Source organism: Achroia grisella, unplaced genomic scaffold (assembly GCF_030625045.1).
Source record: "Achroia grisella isolate CSIRO2021 unplaced genomic scaffold, CSIRO_AGI_Agris_v1 utg1573, whole genome shotgun sequence".
NCBI lineage: Eukaryota > Metazoa > Arthropoda > Insecta > Lepidoptera > Pyralidae > Achroia > Achroia grisella.
Window position 1 is genome coordinate 2,323,255 of NW_026712655.1, and position 22,171 is coordinate 2,345,425.

Consider the following 22,171-nt stretch of genomic DNA (forward strand, 5'->3'; position numbering starts at 1 on the left):
TTTAAATGCATATCGTCTTAGCCACCATAGCGTAACTTCAACTCACAAGTACGGGTCAAATACTTGTATAGTAATATTATGAATGTAAATTTTTGTTTGTTACTTATAATATTTTTAAGATCGACCAAATTTTTAAATAAATGAGCATAGCGCTACTTTACGGTTACGGTCGCCTCCATAAAGGCGAGAATAAAATCTAGTCTGTGTGTTATATTATTTATTGTAATCCAATAATTAAAATAATATATAGTAGCTGTTTCACACTTTGCCGATGTCATATTTTAAGCATTTTAATAGATAATGAATAGCAGATTGATTTAATAATATTTATAAGTAATGAAAACACAGATATATGAAATAAATAAAATAGTGGTATATTTTATACCACTATTTTACTACTAAGGTTCTTATTTCAATATGGCACAAAATTTTTTTATTCCACAAATTATAAACACTGTTTGAAACTTTTTGTAACCAAATTATGAATTCGATTAAATCGTGTTCAAGTATACCATTTTACATATTTTTTTATAATTTATAAGTATACCTCTGATGTATATAGAAATAAGCCTATAGCGAAACATGCGTATGCGCAATAATAAAATGCAGTCACTGAAAAAAAAACAAAATGCAATTTATTCTAAAAAGTGTTGTATGTCAAGCAAAGCTGATTTAATGTACATTAAATGTTACAATTTAATAGTACCGTAACGGTTCTAATTTATATTATAATCAAACAAATTATCTATTTAATCTATTCATGTATATTTAATGTAAACAAAAAAAAATGTGTAACTATGTACCTAATATATTTATTGTTATACTGAATGCGTTGTATAATTAATAACGAAAACAAAATATATATAAAAATGTTTATATTCAACAAAAATACGGTATTGTACAAAATTATAACTTATTATCTCAGACAACATAAGGTTGACAATGCAACACACATCGCTTTTAAATTATATACATACATGCTTTTAATGTAATCATAAGTTAAAGCAATAAGTATAAAATGAAGAGTTACACCTGATGTTTTTTCAGCGTGCTATCTATATTTTAAATTATTTCCAAATTATAGCATTTCTTTGTATTTGTGTGTCACGAGCAAGACCAAGACACCGGAAGTGACATTTGTCACCAGAATTGTCATTTGTTTCAGCCCTTAGTCTTATACATCAACTGCGATTCATGGACTATATCTGACCCTTAGTTTAAATTCGCAGCAATCTAACAAATCGTCAGTGTTACAACATATGTATATTGCAAACATTATTATATTAATAAAGAAGCGTTTGTCATTGTATCTTACCTAACAGTACACTCCATAGATTTTACAAATGGCACTAGTGTACTACAAATTGATAATGGCTACGAAAGAATACACATGCACGCTTTGATATCTATGACGTTTCTTTATATAAAAATATCTAATAATACAAAATTTTAATTACGGAAAAATAATTTCCACAAAAATAAAAATAAAATGAAATAATGTATTCACGTAGCACTATCTAGTCTCAGACTTGATTAGTTTGAGGTTAGAAGTCATTGTAGCTTATGGGTACTATGAGTACGGCACAGATGATGACATGAACATGATGATAGAAGTATTTAATGATTTTTTCTTCTGTAAATACGTATAAAACAATCATACACGTGTCGTGAACATCAAATTTACGTATAGTGTGGAATCTGAACTTATTTTGGTAGGATGTATCAAACGTATATATATTTATAAGCTATATTGTGTTCTTACAAAAGTAGCAATACGAGGTTATAAAGTATCACAATTTCCAATCATTGCTACATACTTGTAATGCATTTGCTTCGTCGAAATCTTTTGTTATAATTTATTACAGTAATGCGACACAATAACGCCACTGTGCTTTATAATATTCCATTGAATTTGACAAAAAAAAAATACATTTACATAACAAAGGATTTTTTTTGTAATATCTAAAAAAATATAATTAGGTAATATTGAACGGTCGATCGAGTCCGGCTTTATTCGACCTGTCAATAGGGAATTACATACATCTGTCACTCTACTGCAGTGTCACGACTACAATGCCTGCATGCTTCTAATAATTCACTATCGCATCAAGGACGTGCATGTGAATCTCCTATACAATACTATGATAACATCTAAACAACAATGTCGTTCATATTATTCATTACTTGTTTTATTTCACAATATAACTTTATGAATCACGTTTCGTCTATAATCTCGACACAATCGTATACATACTTTCAGTCATAGAATCAATACAATGATATGTAATAATTTATAATACTAAGGAAAACTAATCCAATAAATAAACATTGAAAATCATACTGATTTATCGACAGTGAAAATATTGTATCTAACTATATCTAATAATTAAATTAAATAGGTAATACAGTTTACATTTAAAAAATGCTTACATTTAAAATTCGAATTACTAAATTACTATCACATAGCACTGGCAGCGGATTCAAAGATTCGCCAATATTTTAAATTTAACTAATTAAAAAAAATATTCTTCGAATACTAAATTTGTACGTTGCGTTTTAATATTTGTTACTCTCATGGGAGTATTATTACAGTATAATGTTTTCTAATTACATTGTTACTTTTCTTCAACTATTCTAATGTTTTTGTAGCTGCACCGGACGAAAATTAGGGCGAGTGCAGAGAGTACTCCAACCCCGCGAAAGGACTTACAAAGCGGCTAAAGGCTAATTTCTGCCTCCAGGCAGAATCCGAAATAACACTGCTACTTTAAAGTCAAAACAATAGTTCCCATCTGATATTTCTACAATTTAACTTCTGCGTTCACGGATCGATCGTTGACGATTTCTGCTTCGTGATGCTTGCTGGGGTCCTGCGTAGTACTATTCCACCACTGCTCATCACCAGATGCCCAAGCCACGAACACCAGGTTTGTTATAATAAAGACGGCGAGCGCTATCCAGAAGACTAATCGCCATTGCACTAATGTGCTCTGAAATATAAAATTCTACTTCAGTTTTCCCAATTTTACAATATTAAGGTACGCATTACTCTATTAATGTCAGAACAACCCCTATAACCCGGGGCATCCCTAGTATCTACCGTAATTAATGACTTCATTCCCATATTACCATCTTCCACTGATGCCCTACGAGCGTAAACGTCAAATATATTAATACTTACTATACTATCTCAGTATTCATTACCACTACGTTACAATTATTTATTTAATCGATACGATTGACACAGCCTTATTCGGCTTATTCCAAGATAAGCAGAAGTTCTACTATGGGCATCAATCAATCAATATTCTCATATTATTATTTTTTTCGTAATATACATACGAATAATACCTAGACCAATACAATCATATTCATAAATACAAATGATTGTATCGTGCGAGAATCGGAAAGTCCAAAACAAAACAATTACGTATAGCGAAAGACGAAAATATAGTAACTTCATTACATTCCCGTACAAAGTAAATATAAAAATATGACGTTAGATATATACTTACATCAGGTGTTAATAATCCGACGAGATACGGTGCTATGATGCCCGTGATAGCTCCAATGCCATTGACTATAGCCATTATGGTGCCAGCGTAGTTGCTGCTTAAGTCGAGTGCGTTAACCTTCATCCCAGGATAGAATGCACCCATCAACCCCATGGATGCGGTGAATAGGATCACCACGGTTTCAGTGTTGCAACCAGAATATGACGCTAGGATCATGCATATACCGGGCCCGACGGAGGCTATAAAAACATTTTTTATCAAGTTATAATTATAGTATGGAAACTATTATAGATTCTATTTCGGTAACTTCTATAGAATGAATTCACTGTTGTACCTATATCTATCAACTGTACTGAAAATCATCAGATAAATTGCTCATGCTAGTATAAATCGCCATGTTTTCATAACATGGCGATTTATACTAGCATAGAAACATTAGACAATATGCAGCATCCTTAAATTCGTTTTAGGGATAGTTAGAAATCTCCACATATTTGAATTTATATAATTCATATATGTGGAGATTTCTTATTACAATTCTTACTACAAGTACGTATCTATATATCCGCCCTAAAAACGTATATAGTTAGCCACGAGCCAACTGATCTCACTTCAACCTAATACATAGGTAGTTACTATAAATGTTATATGGTAACCCGATTATAAATAATAATAAATAATACATATGAATATTAATTCATATCTATATAAAATTGTAAAATCCCTACTGTTTACCTATAAAATATAATCCCTACTTGGGTAGGTGTGGTACATCTATAGTATAATGAGTAAACCTATTAAAGTTTTACATTACTTTCACTAACTTTGAGCGTGTGTGTAAGTCATCATTTTCTCTCAACCAATATTAAAATGACATGTATAGTCGATAAATGGCTCACGTTTTTTATCAAATTGGAATGATAAACAATCTGACGGCCACATTGAGAAATGGTAACCGTCGCCTACATAATGTATACACACAGAACCACGGACATCACATTATCATGTACCACTTGCATTGCCATTCCGAAGAACTAAGATATCATGCCTCTTATTCTGTAATTTCACTGCTTTTACCCACCAACCCAAACACAGCTTACAATGAAAGGTGATTGACAACCAAATTAGATGAAACTGTTAACCACACAGACGAAAAACGGTTTTATAAAGTCTACCTCAGTGGTTTTTGTCCTTATTTACTTACCAACTGTAGTGAAAGTCTTCCTAGCATTAGTGACCGTCAACCAGTTCCTCTTCACCATCTTATCGCACATCCATCCAAATATAATGGAACTAATCCACATAACGGCATATGGTAAAGCGGCTAATGTACCAGTCCTATGTATATCAAATTTTAGCACTCCGGTCATGTATTTTGGAAGATCCGTAACCATTGTAAAATATCCATAATCGTGGCCAATCTATTAGCAGATAAAAAACAACTTAAGTCACGTCATGTTCCATTGAATTTTTATAGGTGTTTATTAAATTTGCTTAAGCATATGAACTTGTAAACAAACTATACTATTTGTACAACTAACTAAAGATATATGGGCGTGTAACTATGGAGTAAGTAATAATTGATTATCTTAATAAATAAATTATAAAATAAATAAGATCATAACAATTCCATTGAAAACGGCTCTATACCTATGTCAATATCTCGAGTTAAGTTTTTATAAACAGCGCACATATGACATGAATTGAAAAACAATTTAAGGGGAAAAATAAATACCTAAATTCTTTTGACTTATACTGATTTAAAATAAAAATACTCGACTTACCTGAGCACATACTAAGGCCCACAATGGCACAGACGTGAAAATTGCTTTCCAAGGTATAGCAGATGGTTGACTACTTCGATGTCTCCCTAACGCTTCTTCTAAATATTTCTTTTCCCTATCACAGATAAATGGGTGAGATTCCGGATCATTGTAACACAACAACGCCTGCAAACATCACATCAAAGTTATTAATACGGACAGTTTTTACATATATTTTTAGGAGGGATATAAGTATAATATATCCACCTAAAACCTAGATATTATTATTAGGTACAATAGTGCGCATTCAGTTGAGACGGAATTCAATTTTTTCTTAACTTTCAACAAAAACTCAAGTTACGGAACCAGATATAATCGGTCTGTATTATAACTAGATTGATATCAAAAAAATCAAGGTTTCATAATTTCAAATGTCTTAAAAATAACAAGATATAATTTAAGATTTATTCTAATAAAATTCACTTGAACTAGGAATAAACTGAATAACGAACCATCCGAATTAGTATAGATCTGCGAATGTATTTTAATAGAAATAGAAATAATCTTTATTCAAATAAACTCATTAGAAGCACTTTTGAATAGTCATATTTTGATTCTACCACTCATTCGGAATGCAGATTCATCACAAGAAGAATGAGCAAGAAACATGAATTTTAAAATATACATAAAAAAAATCTTACGAGTCTTGTATGGTCATCGATTAAACTAGGGACATAATCAGATCGCAATCGATACGGGATTAATCAAAATATACTAGGAATATATGGTACTACAGTAGCTAAGAATAACTATGGACCGAAACCGAGACAGCGTGAATCCTCGCTGTGTTTCGGTTGAAAGTTAAGATATGGCAGTCTAATGGCAAGATAGAGAGCCAGCACATCTAAGTCTTTTCGAATGGCACCGCATGAGCCAGCCACGGGCGCCACATTAAGACGTTACGTCCGTGGTTCATAACAATCAATTGGACCAGCAGCTACCTTGTCAGTCAAACGCTAAAATAAATATACTTACCCATAATATAAACCAGAGAATACCAATAGAGCCAAAGAGATAAAATACAGAGTGCCAATCTCCTGTCTCCGTCATCACCAGCCCTGAGAGGTAAGTGCCAGCGATATTCCCTATTTGTGCACCGCCAAACACTAGCGATCCCATTCGTCCTCTTTCTGATACTGGTGCCCAACGTGCTAACATTGCGTTTAAAGCTGGGAACGTGGTGCCCTGTAGAGAAAACAAATATTTATTGATTAAAAAAGAAATATTATTCTATCTACAATATAGGTCTATTAGTAGATACCAATAGACCTATATTGTCAGAATAATAGAAAACTAGAGTAAGAAATTGAGAGTGCTAGCTAGTCTATTTGATTAGTTAAATTAATTTCCTATGAACAGTATTATTTTTTTTATTGTGATATGGCTATTGTATATGTAGGTGCGTAGACTGGACTTCGCAATGGCTGCACCCTTTAAGTAACCGTCGACGCCCTTGATGAATATCAAGACATTGATGGTAAATATTACGAATTGGGAATTAATTACTATATCGGAAGCGTCTATGCCATTTCAACTGTATAACCTCATAACATACGATCACGATTGTTATTGCATAATCGATGTTATACGATTTAAATCCAACGCGGCGGCGGGCGAATCTACCACTGTTCTCAGATTAGTTTTGGAGATCCATGACCGGAGATTTAGTCAAAAATATCAATTGACACTAAGTTCTTTTTTTATGCCGGCCAAACTAGAACTGTAGGCATGATACTCTCATAAACATTATGTATGTTGTAAATTTTATAATAACATTAAACGTATTAATGGTAAATGAATAGCAAATAGAAGTTAGTATAATTCATATATTACCTCTCCAAGTCCCTCTAACACCCTCAAAATAATTAGGCCGGTAGCTCCTCCAACGTTGACCGCCCAAGGGGTCAAAAGAGTGAATACTGCAGTACTTAAAACTCCAAAACCAAGAGAATATTTCCCTCCAAATCTCTCAGCTAGCATACCTCCAGGAAGATGAGTTACTATGTAGCCGTAGTAGAAGGCACTCAAAATAATACCTTGGGTTTCCTCGTCCCATTCGAATCCATTTATTTCCTGTAGAACAAAGTCAAAAATATGTAATTTGATAACATATTGCATTCAATAATACAAAGTAGGAAATAAAAGAGCTAATAATGACACCATTCACAGATTTAATATACATATTGAAATAGTCTGTATTAACACTTTATAAAAATACAAAAACAAATATAGTCGGAATGGTTTCACTTATTTGCTAAAACTGTGATCATAAATTAAGTAGATACCCATGTAATGTACAAAACATAATTGTATGTAAATATGCAGAACAATTAAATAATATCAGCGATAATTACTTAACTACACGAACTAAAAAAACGTCCTGCCATGTTACTTGTATTGTGCAAGGCAATGGAGTACATGGAACCTACTCTTGAGGATGTACTGTTTTAAAACTATTATAAGCTTCATAAACTTACTGTAGGATCCGTAATAACTTCGTCTATATCTCCAGGACAAGAACCATCATCAACGCCAGCTGCATGAGGTCGCCTGTGCACCATCTGAGTTATGGCAATGTTGAGGCAAACTCGCATCGTATACGCGTTCGCTACAGCCAGAAACCCCATGATGGCCATGACCCATCTTTGGGGAATTATAAATACTGTAACAAAGACAAAGTAGTAATGCAAATCTTTAAAATATGTTACTAACTAGGCTAAATTCAAATTAAAAATATTTCCTTGAACGATACTTTCCTAAAACACCTAGTGAAAGTCGTAGGATATAGCTAATATAGTAATATAGCCTATTCCCCAAAGTTGGGGTACATTTTGTGGTTTATAAAATATCCCGCAACTCAGTGTTCATTTTAGCACAAGTCCCCTCTAGCTCTTTCCATTGAACTCTGTCTTCTGCAATCTTATTCCAGAACTATCCTAGAGTCAGTTTATATGTGTTATATGTCTTTTTAGCGAATATAGTTAAGTGATAATAAAAGTGAGTTAAGCTCTATATTTGATCTCCAGAATATATTACGCCATGTAAAAAGAAAAAAAAAAGACGGGTTATACGTTTGTTTAGTGGTTCTTGTAATACCGACTATACCTAAATACTATATTACCTCTGATGATTTTGTGTAGGTAGGTATCAATATAATTAAAAAATCATTATTAAATATGTCATTCTCTATTATAAGAATGTAAAAAAGTAATGACATAATACCTAATTAATAGATTCGAAAGTGGTCCAATACATGTAATTTGTACATCCATTATTTAATGTCATTATTGCAAATTATTGGGGAATTTTATATTTGCATAATCTATTGCAGTAATATAAGATATAACTCGCAGTTTGTTATTAGACATTAGTGGTGCCCACGACTTCATACGAATGTTTATATGTAGGTCGATCTATATTCTATTAATAATAATAATCGTGACAACAATAAACAAAGCATATTTATGTGGGTGGCGTATATTGAACACTTTTCTAAATGTATTTATTTCCCCCTTTCGTTACATAGTATATTTATCAACATTCATTAGAGTATACCTATGTTAACCCATATTTACTAAAAATATTCTATGGAATTGTCCTTAAATTTAACAAACAAGTAATTTTTGCCTCTTTACAATTCTACGATTTTATTACATGTACTGATAATATAGAATATAATAGAAGAAAATCAATAAATTATTATACCTATGTATGTAAGGAAACTTAAAGAAAATATATAAAGATGACACTTTAAAAGAATATAAAAATCCAAATATGGGATGGGAAAGACTGATTCACTTCCAAAGTCTCGTACGTAGGTAACAGCTGAATCCTCTGACATCATCATCATCTGCTTCTTCCTTATCCCATTTATTTGGGGTCGGCGTAAGATGTTTTTCGCTTCCATTCATGCCTGTTCGCATCATGAATCCTCTGACAATTATAAAAAAAACTATATATATAAGAATGAATGTCTACTATCTTTGGTCATGCTATAGCATGAAACTCAAAGACACGTTTTTATATTTCACTTCTTAATGCTTTATAGAAGGTTCTTACGGAACATAGAATTAAGAAATTTGCAATGAAAATTAAACGCTTCACAGTTAGTAAAGTAGATAATTCGGGCAAGGTCAAAGACAAAATCTGCTAGTCTTAAATAATTCTGAATGTTGGAAAATAATTCAGGACTATAAAATGTGTTCTGATAGTAGACGAAGCCTGAACCGAAGGCCGTTGAATTTTTGCCTACACCACAGTTACAAAACAGGGGAAGGAAGAGACAATTGTTCTATTCATAGATCTACATAAATGTATGCAGTCTATTCGTAGTAAAGTAACATAATCAACCCTTCAAATTAAAAACTCGTATGTCAGGATAATTGCACCAATTCCGTTTCATACAATGCACAGATGACACATGCATGAGATATTCTGACGCAATGAATATCTGAAAGGACGGTATTTGTGTACGATCATCGTTTTTTATGTCGCATTGCTGTGCGACCAGCCGTGGAAGAACTGGGCGTGCATACATTGAACTACGACCGCTTCGGAGAGACATGTAGCTAAACAAATATAACTGATTTCTGTTTCCTTAATCATTTATTACTTGCTAAAACATACTCCATGCGACTATATTAGCATATTACTACATAGCCCATATTACTATCTGATAATGTACTGTTCAACAATCTTTATAATATTAGTTTAGATGCTAATTAAGATGATGATATAAAAGAAATATGACTATAGTTATTATGTCATTAAATTTAGAAATATATCGAATTAAGGCTACTGATTGATCGGTGCTTAGATATCTATAATATATATATTACCTATCCATAATTCAGTTCACAAACAGTAAAGTATACTTTTGTACACTTATATTATGTTACTTCTTATAATAACTCTTCTCATAGAATAGGCTGGTACTAAGTATACTTTCAACTCAATGTTTGAAATCTTTTCAAAATTTTAATGTAGCTACTTCATGTAGGTACGATGCAATAGTCCCTAGCGATGTCAGGAACTTACTGGTCATTACACTCATAAAAATAAGTAGTACCCTAATATATTCATATGACAGTTAATTTACAGTTACCATTCACGTCACATATGAAGAGGTGTACCTACCTTCCTACGCAGTATCAAAATAGAAAACCATTGTTCTTTATAATAAAAATACATAACCGTTGTTAGTGGTTCATAATTCCCGTGGGAATACTAACAACGGAAAATATTTAGTGGATGTTTACGTGATAACAAAACTCTACTAATCAATTTTAATTTCTTTATGTCAGATGTATAAATATATACCAGTATACAATAGAGAAGCATTAATTTTTCTATTTGTTCTCAGACGTTACATTACCTATATTTTTGACGATTAGATTTAGTTAATCGAGTCATAATGGGAATAAAAAGTAACTTTTATCTATTGAACGTTATAAATAATAGCCTTTATCTTTTATCATTCGTAATAGTAATATTGGAATATGAATTGGTAATAAGACCAATATTGTGGACCAAAATCTAGCATAAAAGGGCAGAATATCCTACTTTGCCTTAAGGAATTAAATGCGCTATTCATGATATTTATAATTTTTCTGCTGGGACTATTACTAATTTGATAATTTTAACCTACACAAAGATCGAATGTATTATTGGAACAGAATTATTAGACTATGAGCTAACATCGACTAGTTACAAGTAGAAATCGAAACTAAAATCGAAACTACTAGTAGATAGGTAGGTACTAACAAGGTATAGGTAGAATTTCACTTGACATTGAAAATGTAATTTTACTTAAGTATCTATTTAATTAACAATGTACCTTCTATTGACACACTAATTGTTAATTGACACTAAATGCCGTCTGGCATCTGACTAGAATATTTACACTCAAGACGACACGCGCTTTCCAAATACACAGATTTTCCAAAGCGTTTTCTCCGCAAAAGTTGTCTAGCTGATGTTCGAAGTTTGAGACGAGACAATGGACCATTCGCCGCTATATGTATTTATTATGCGTCATCGATATACAAAAAGATTTGATGATATCTGTTCCTTGGCATACAAAACGACAACTGACCGTTATTGCTCCCATTTAGTGGGTTCACAATAAGATAATTATTAAAACTATTGAATTGAAAAAAATACTAAACTGTGTCACATAGATATATACTAATATAACAATAGCATATCTTTCGGTTTATAATTTTGATAGTCCCACTGATCCAAAATACCTATTGTTTTACCATTTTATATGACTTTTTACTAATGTTTGCATTAAAGACATTCCGGTGAACTTCGTTTAATGAATTTAAATTATCTTAATTATATATGTGTTCTTTACTATATTGTGTATGTCTTTACTTTAATGTATTTTACAAATAAAGTATATTAAAGTCAAGTGAAGTAAAAAAAACCAGATAAAATTCATATGTATTCTTTATATTTAGTGATTAAACACTAAATATAAAGAATTTATAGCATAACAAGATGTATATGTTGATAGATATGTTGAACAAAAATTAAGAATATACATATATAAATTATTAAGCAAGTTATTTATTACTTAAAAATCTTCCTACTTGTTTATTGACTCATGATATTCTTCTAACCAAACAATCATCGTTATAAATCAAATGAGACCAAATATCGATCAAGTTTTATTATTTCATTTTCAGACCTTCTTTAGTCCATTGTCATACAATGTAAATTGAATGACAGTAATATAATATATGCTATATGTTATATTGCTGCCATCCAATTTACATTCGTATGCAAAATTACAGACTGATCGGATGCCAGCAAATGCTTAAAAGTGACAAACGAACCGGAACGACAATCGTAAAGAGATAATGTACAAAGCATGATAACAAATTTAACTAAACATGTAAAAAGAAAACTATGTATTCCACAATACTTTCTATGAATAGCAGATCTACACTTTGGAGTTTATATATAAATTTCGATAGCCATCCAAGCTATTTTGAACTCTTCTGTTGGAACGTATGCAAGACTAAACCGAAGTATAACAATATAAGAATAACATTGTCTTACTTTTACCACAAAATATAGAATTATAAAATAATACTTACAAAATAATAATGGAATAGGATCGAAATTCTGAAAGTATAAGGTTCACGAGCGATGACAAACTTGATTTGACCTATAGCATACACAACTGTGCAGAAGTGTCAGTAGCTCCAACATTGAAATTCTCTAACGGTCCCAAAACGCCATCTTAAAGACCATTCTTAAGGCACCATGGTTTATAACCAACTTGGAGATTTATCATTTTTCGAATTTACCCACAGTATAAAATAAACTTGCAAGTACATGCAGACTCGGCTGAGTGCACAACCTAATGAGCTAAAACTAGGTAACTCACTAAAACCCTCCAAAATGCCTGAAAAGGGCACTTGTCGTGGGGTTTGATAAAGAGCATTCCAGATCTATATTCTAAATATAAATCCAGAGAGCCTAAAAAGTCGTGCACTCAATGGATTGCAGACTCGCATTGACATTTACCAACCAATCCGTTTATAGACACTTACTGATTGCGGATATACAAGGAATAAGAAAATATGTACAATAATTAAAAAATATAAATATAATGTTCAAACTTCAGATTCAGACTTTATCAATGAATTACTTTTTAAAAATTACTTGTTTCAAGATGTAGCAGTCGTCGTGTTTTTATGGTATACCAAAAAAGGTTTTGCTTGAGAAACTCGTATGCAATGGTTTTTATAGTGGGTAGATTTCTATTGAGTCGTGATAGCATTCCAGTAACGTATGATCCCGCCGGCCAATGGTAAGGCCAAACCAGTTAGGTACACTGGCAGACAAGCTGGCGTGGTGCGGCAGTTAATGAGGTGTCGCAAGTTACGAGTAATTGCGCCTTGAAAATGTTGGATAGTGCACTAGCGTTGAAAGAGATATAAAAGTTTCCTTTTACGTTAGTATTCAAACATAAGCATACTAGTACTTTATACAAGTGTACTTTATACTATACACTTGTCAGTACTTTTCCACGTGTTAACAATAAGTGATAGACAGGGACGGATTAACTATGTTGGGGCCCCTAGACAGTGCCAATAGGAGACCGCTCCCTAATTTAAAAATATATATAGAAAGAGGTTTGGTAATGTAATTTTATATCTATATATTTTTAGAATATAGAGTACTTTTGAATTAGAAATATTCAGCTGCTTTTCAAGTAGACAAAGGGACGGGTAAAGTAAAGTGTTAACGTAACCCATTCATATTATATGTTATACTACTTGTTGGTTTTTGTTCTCTATGTACGTCGACTAATAAACGTCAAAAAAAATAAATAAGACTATATTTATTGTCATTGAGGGTACAAATATACCAAATATTTTTTCTCAATGACGCATTCTTAATTTATTCACTGCGGGTACGGGGCCCATAACCAACGCTGGTCCCTAACTTGCCTACTCCATCAAATCGATAATTCGGCCCTGTTGATAGATTAAAACGCCAAGAGTGTGTGTACTTATTTAAATTTTGATCATTGTCAATAACTTGCAGTATTTAATATCATATATATATATTATTATGTACCTATGTGTTATGATAATTGAAATAATTGCCTTGTACTCTAATTTATTATATGATAATTTTACAATATTTAAATGCTAATATTAAAGAATAAATAGAATAGATGTGATATTGTAATTACATGTATATTGTTCTTTCATAAATTTGTACTGCTTGATAGTTTATATTCACATAAAAAATACTTTTAAAATTTTTATCACTTGTTCAAAAGAGCTGCAGTTATGTTTCTTAATGTTTAATCTACATTCCGAATGTGGAAGTAGAGTAAAAAAATGTCGATCCGAAAATGATTAAGGTGCAGAATATCTGAATTTATTCTATTGAAATCCTGGAGAGTAGAAGTGACCAAAAATTAAAAACATAATAATTACTTTTGGCCACTTATGCAAGTTATTTTTTTGTTATGTTGTTATTTAATATACGTGCATCTGTTAAAATTATTTTTAATAGATGTATATTATGTAGGTATGTATTCCTATTCAAAAAAATACAATCGACATATACAATTTAACTGCTTCTACTGTGAAAGTGTATAAGCAGTTAGTTAGTTATAGATCTTGGTTGTTAGAGCATCAAATCAATATCCTACATTAGTATGCTTAGTGAGTTAAATTAATTAGTATGTATTATTACATGCAAGAACCTTCACACATAAATGTCAGCTTAATAATTAAACACACGATTTGCAAATCATGATGCTCAAATAAAATAATTTGATACTTTTGCTTAAATTATTCTTTAGAGATTCATACGACTCCTATTCAATATATGTACCTATATAACAGGTAACAGATAGTGCTCTAGCAATATTACCCGTGACATTCTCTTTAAAACTTTCATACCCCATAACAACTTACAATAATATTCTTTCAGCCGTCTTAAAAAGATAAAAAGATAAACGGACACAATTACGCATTCATAATATTTGTACCGATTCGACAAATAAATTAGAACATAGAACATAACATGCATACAGTGAGTTGCGTGAACACATAGCTAATGTGAAACAATGACTTCCATTTTTATAATGTCATACTCAATAATAACTTCAGCAACGATGTGCGGTTACATATTCCTGAGTTGATGATGATAATTTATAAATTTTACATATCTTGATTTGAAAACAAAAACATAGATTAAGTTAAGGATTATGGAGGAGTGCTGCATTAAATTAATTCCATATCCTGGATCTACTAAACGTATTGCATTGTCGTTTCCTCATATAAGTAGTCAATAATGTGAAAACTTATATACAAATGCCCACAAAAATAAAGTAGAGACCATGAAAAATGAAATTAATGATAATTCGAGTAACATAGCACAGGTCCTTATAGACTGTATGTTGCAGACAGATATCATTTTCATTCTTTTAGAATAATATCATTATCTGCAGTATATCAAATACCATCGGATACTCGTACTTAACAATTAAACGCAAACGCTGTCATTGTAGTAAACAGCTGTTATTACTATTGGATCTGCATAGTATCATCATTCATTATCGGTCATTAAATAACGGAATGTGTAATTATCATTGTTTCATTGGGCAAAACGTGGCATGGCACGAGATTTACTAGTACAATTATGATGTTGATGACATTTTGTGATGTTAACACTAATATGTAGTTAATATATGGCTGTAATCGTATATAAACACATTATATAGGCAACGCGCATGTGAAGCTGCGCGCGTAACTGAAATATATCATTCTTTTTGGTCTCCTAGAAAATTAAATTAGATAATCATTTGATTTGTAATTTTATTTCAATACACATAAATATAATCCAGATGAAGCCCATAACGTGACCCCGACGTGATAAAAAGATTCTCTACTTGAAGTAATCATATCACAATGTTTAATGGTTTTACCTTTTAGCATTGAAATAGTAATAAATTTCTAACATATTTCACACAGTAGAATTCTATTGTAGATTGTACATTGTGCAATATTCCTAAGGAGGAGGAATTAAATAAATGTTCATGTAGTTCTTCTAATTGCAAGTTACTGGTATAAGAGTCGTTCGACAGGCTCGGGCCCCTTTCTCCTTAATACCATAAATTAGCTAGTATCATTGCGTATTTATTGCCGTGTGGGCACGTCTTAATCTGCAGATAATATCGCATTTGTTCTAGTATACTTGAAATTTTGTACATTAAATAGGTAATATAATAACACAGAATACATAATAGGCTAAGCAAGGAATAATATCTTTATTAGTTAGGAAAGTAATGTAAAAAATATATATTTAGGGTTTTATTATTATTATGGATGTAGTACATTATTATTATAGATACGTTTATGGTTCAATTCCTTCTGCAAATCCCTTCGGGATTTATATTTATTTAGTATGCTAATAAAAAATTGTAAAACTGTCTACTAATATAATTTTCTTAATAATATCTACAGATTATAGATAATAGGTACATTTCCTAATAATCGCTCTACAGTAAAAACGGTATCAAATAAATGTAAATTGGTAAACAAAAATATATAAGAAAGAATCAGGTACTAATTTTAATTGAAGGATTCGTAAAATGAAAATGGTTTAATTCAATCAAATTTAAATGTATAAATTATTCTTACATATTAGTTAATAAATACGACAGATATTAACATAGCAAAACAGATCTAATAGGACATGGTATTCATTATAAATAAGTAAACTATATTTGTTTGACTTATATCCACTACGCAGGTACCTATTGTTTGTTACTTATCGCACGAACATTATATTGTTTTAAAAATAAATTTCGAAATAAAACCACCCAAGCATAGGCAATTGTGTTCAATGCAATGCTGTCTAATTATACGGGTTTTAAACATTTTGTGTAATACAAGAGACGAGGTTAAAATGCATTTTATCGTTTTTTACTGTGTGAAGAAAATTCGATACTGTCAATCGAATCCAAGTGTACATAATTATTTCATTTCACACTTTGAATTGTTGCTTGTTGAAAAAATAATTTACTAGTATAAAACTTTTTTGTAGGTTACTTTTAACTAATCCACATATTTATGGACGTACTTAACTTTTATTAGTCATAGATATTATGTATCCATTTTTGTGATCTTACAAACTGTGCTGCAATAACAATAAAAGTAAAATTCTTTTTAATCTATATTTACTAATTATAAATAGGTTGTAGCATAATACTATATATATGGTTTAGTTGAAATAAAGTAAAGTAAGTACTTTAAATAAAGTAACATTATATGAAGTATTTATTTTATTTTTTATAATATGCCAAGGACTGCATGTATACATTAATAAATATTTATTTTTTCCATGACGTGCATGAATAAATCTGCGACAATTGACTTCCTAGGCACATGTGAATGTTTAGTTGACACGACTCTACATTACAATGTGCAATTTATTGACTTTATTATTACTGTGTATTACAATATTTATTTATTCTTTTTGTTATGGTATAGTATTTTCTTAGTACATGACAACTATTAATAAATTCAGCATATTACTGAATAACTAGAAATACCATTACGTTGATATTAATTATAATATGAAACAAGTTTATGTTATTCATTTCTTTTAAGTATTCATTGGGTTATTTGTAGTTTTTATTAGGAGGTCTAGGTTAATCAGTTAACAGTAAGGAAATAAAGAATATAATCAAATATTACCGAAACTTAAATTATCAAACTATCGTGAATGATATGAAAGAACATGTAAGAATTTAATGTAATTGTGTCTCATGTTCTCTAATCAGTCTGGTCTAAAGTCAATTTGTTTTAAATGTTATAAAATCTAAAGATTGAACATACAATTATTCAGAATACATAATGTACACGAAGATCGTAACAACCATTATTAATAGGTTGCTAATACTTTCGATATTTTATTTATAATTTCGTGTTAATAATAAAGTAATAAAAACCTGTTATGGGTTTTAAACTGAACTTTCAATATTGCGCTGGGAATAAAAATAAATAACATAATTACGTAATTATTAAGATGCTGCAACAAGGACTGTCTTGATAGCTGCAATAAAATTGCAATCAACGCCGCAGGGCGAATCATCAATATCAATATTGCAATGCAAATGTGTGTGTCTGACTGACTTTACCTTTTCAGGACTAGACAACTGAATAAATTAAAGAATTTCACATAAAAATGAAGTTAAAGATTTATAGAATTTTATTTACTATAAAACTCTAAACGAAGCCGCCGGTAACTGCTAGTCTTATATAAGTTGTGAATCGCTTATGAAACGAAACTAAAATAGAAGGACACTATTAAAGTAACAGCAGCCTTTCTATCAAACACAGATATTTTAGATGTAAGTAGGTATTTTAAGAAAACCGCAAAGTGACCGTGCTATTTAGTAATAATGAGATACATATATATATAAAAGAACTAGAAACAAATTATTGGAACTTTTTTAATACATAAATGTATGAAATAATAATTTTGATTGTATTGATGGCCTTGGTCTAAGTCTAGCGGCTTAGCATACCACTTTACTTGAGATGGTAGCAGTTTCGATTCCTCGCATGATACAAAAAACTGTAGTCATGAGTATGATTGATAGTATTGATCTGGGTGTTTTATAGAAAGGAAATAAAGTGTATAGGTATATGATATGCATAATTTAGTGCCCATAGTACAAACTCTGTTTAGTTTGTGACTAGATGACGTTGTGTGAATCGTCCTGGATTATTATGATTATTAGTATTTACAAGACTAAGTCTTATAGTTTGTAAAATAAGATACCTACTCATAGTATCAATTCACGATATGATAAATTATTTTCGGCTTATTTCTTTTTATTCTATCAATTAATCAGATGTTTATAGTATTTTTTGGTAGAGGTAATGAGAAGACTTCAATGGCAAGAGATAGATGGATTGTCTGAGAAATAAAATAACAAGAAAAGGAGTGGATATTGAGGAAACTGTGAACAGTAATGGAGGAAAAAAAAATTAAACCAACAGACCCCAAATCATAATTGATATGGGAAGGGTTGAATGAATGAAAGGCAGATTCTATAAAGTATACGGTATCATTGTTTGATGTTAGGTACATAAGTATGGTAAATATATATCTACCTCGAATTTTTTTTTATGTAATTGGTATATCAACGGTAACGGTTCACCTAATGGTAAGAGTTGCCTATAGACATACAAGAACAGCTCTATATTTCGGAGGACTTCCTATCCTACCTCTTATCATGAAATTTCATTCTTATATTTCGGCCTCGTCAGTCTCACCCTTCAACTGATCGCTCACAAAGCAAGCTACTGGCGGTTGATATATGTAGGTGAGACATGAAGTGTCACGAACTTTACTTCGGTAAGTACGTTTAATGTAACATCACACACTTAGTATTTTGAATTGAAGAACCGTGTATATATTACTAATGTACTCAATACAATAACAACATATTATGTAATTGTCTCAGTATGAATATCAACTTCGAACTCATTTCTTTAGCTTTTCAATGTTTAATTCATCGCGTTACATCGTTTTGTTTTTTAATCTTATTTGTCCTTTACATATCACCACTATTTTTATAGGCTACACCTTTTAGCCAGGACTACTTTGTGACAAAGTTGCATACCTTTTTTTACCCCTTCACTATTATTTTATATATAAAAGATAATGTATGTTCGTCCTAATAATACTTATAGTCTATTTTTTTTTGACACATTACATGAAAATCTGTTGAGTTGTTATAATAAATTTACATTATAATATACTTATCTTGTAAAAAAGTAAAAAACAAAACAAACAAGACAGACCTATTAGACTTATTCTGTATATTTATTATTATAATAGCTAGGACAAAAGCGTTAAAAATTCAACAACAAGAAAGACTTAATAAAATAAAATAAACACGTAGCTAATATAATACTTGTTACAAAACAAAATTTAATAATATTGATATTTAAGAATCAATCAATAATTTTAAGAATCACATTGCAACTGAAAACCAGTCTAACTTGAAGCACTTAATTGTCAGATTTTTATAACTGCCTACAGTCTAGAATCACGAAGAAATAGTTATTTATATGGCTGTAACACTAATATATTTACTAGATTTTAGTCACACCCAACCGTAATTTTGTAGATTTAACTCTATGAATTTAAAACTTCGACCTCTTCTAGTCAAATTATTGAATAAAATTATTCAATCAATTGACTGGAAGACTTCTAAGTTTTTATAATTTAATATTTTGAGTACATATAAATTTACAAATATTACCTATACCTTTATTAAATTTAAATCGTTTATAATATTTTGATAAGAATAATTTAAAAATATCAATAATTAATTTTTAAAAGTCCAAATGTATTTTAAATATTATTTATGTATTTTAACTTACGTTTAGACAAAATTAGCTGCCAACCGCTCAACATTGTTCTTTTAATATAGCACCACAATAATCACTAAATTTAACTTTCACGTATGTTTATCAATACACAGGAACTTTGCTATCAGAAGTGCATTATTTCGCTAAGACGATGAATGCGCGCGAGTTGCGCCTCGTAAAACTAAAACACAAAACCGTCATGCGCACGACAGACTCGGACTGCGCGCCCGCGAGATCGTCTCTCTATATATCCACCTCGCTCGATCAGCTACTCCAATCCGATTCATTTGAATAAGGGTAAGAAGTAACATTACACAAATTGATCCAGCCAAAATTATTCCGGTTATTATAACAGCGCAAATTGAAAAACCTGTCTTCGTTTATGTAACAGCGAAACGGTCAAGTTCATGCACGCCGATTTACGGTGTCAGTATAACGTCAACAAGTATACAATTCTAATCTTTTCTACATTTATTTAAAGGTGAAAGTTGCTTGTTGGCACTGTGGTAATACACCGCCAGTGTTAATATGTAACTGAATATTTGACATGCGGATATGTGAAGTAGTGCACTCTACTTTCGTTTAAATGCATATTGTTATAAATAAGCAAATAAGTAGACTAGATGGAGTTATAGTTACGTACAATAATATGCACAAGCAAATAATAAATACAAGTAATTAATAACAAGGCACAACAATGCAAAGCATTTATTTAATATCTGGTTTCTTTTTACTATAAATTCTTTGCAATTTCTCAATACATTTGGTACCACATTGATAAAGATGAGGTAACATACAAACTAATAATTATTTACGACGCAGTATATTTTTACTTTATATTATGATCAGTTATTTCGTATGTTATACCACCTTTTATCGTGAACCTTTTTTCACACAAGTCATAGTATTACTATGTAATATTATGTTATCTATGGTATTACCGAGGTAACACTGCGTATAAGTATACTGCGTGATCCTCTGTCCCACTTATATTTGCAGCAAGTATATTTTGATTTGTGAGCAGTGTTTTCATTTTTGGATTTGACTGTGGAATATGGCAATGCTATTATAGGTATGTTGCCATTCCTTAGTCATACAGAATGGCAAAGTGGATGGATAACATGATGTCTATGATTCCAGTCACGGTTTGCCTGTTTCCTTCAGCGAAGTCAGTTCATTTATCATTCCCGTTACAAATAAAAGTTTTCTTTACACTGCACTTGTAATACAAAAGAGGAGTCAATGAACGCTGGTGATCATAATATATACCTACTCATTACAGAAGGATTAAAGTGATATACATATCAATACATTTTCATCTACTACTATAAAGGAATATATAACTAATAAAAAATATAATTTTCATATACTCTACTATCATATAAAGGAAACAAAATTCCAACGGTTATTACCTTTTCACATTGAAATTATTAACTTATTTCAAATTGCATACTGGAAAGTCCAAGTTGTACCTATTTACTTTATCCTTATACTGTACGCTTCAGTCATAAACTTTGTTAGCCAATCTGATAATTTTCCACACTCTACAATAACCAATTGATATTTTATTAATACCAACTGTCATGAAATAATAAAATCTACATTCATTATGCTACTATTATGTGTAGATCTATTAAATAGCTATGAAATAAACAAATTTCAAAAATTTCATTTTTTTTAATTGATTTCCATGAATAAGATAGGAGTTCTTAATTGATGATATTTCAATTTTATGCGCTGTTGTGCCCTTTTTACCCTAAATAGAACAGATTCTAAAGTTTAGGAATTTAATTCAATATTCATTTACATAAATTATTATTCATTCGTGTTTTATTATAAAATCGTTTAAACACAACCCTATTCTAATCATTATTCATCTCCCGTGACGATTTACGTTGACATA

The 22,171-nt window shown here is 30.8% G+C and overlaps 1 protein-coding gene across 1 annotated transcript; it reads right to left on the reverse strand.

Annotated features, from left to right (window-relative positions):
• Positions 1 to 665: 665 nt before the first annotated feature.
• LOC131841174 (putative inorganic phosphate cotransporter) lies at positions 666 to 20,476 on the reverse strand. The gene is made up of 8 exons (XM_059189433.1): positions 20,281 to 20,476; positions 7,816 to 8,000; positions 7,172 to 7,411; positions 6,314 to 6,523; positions 5,300 to 5,464; positions 4,720 to 4,936; positions 3,516 to 3,754; positions 666 to 2,990 (listed from the first exon to the last, which is right to left on the reverse strand). The coding sequence occupies exons 1-8, from the start codon at positions 20,312 to 20,314 to the stop codon at positions 2,802 to 2,804; spliced, it is 1,479 nt and encodes a 492-aa protein (XP_059045416.1). The 5' UTR covers positions 20,315 to 20,476; the 3' UTR covers positions 666 to 2,801.
• Positions 20,477 to 22,171: the final 1,695 nt, after the last annotated feature.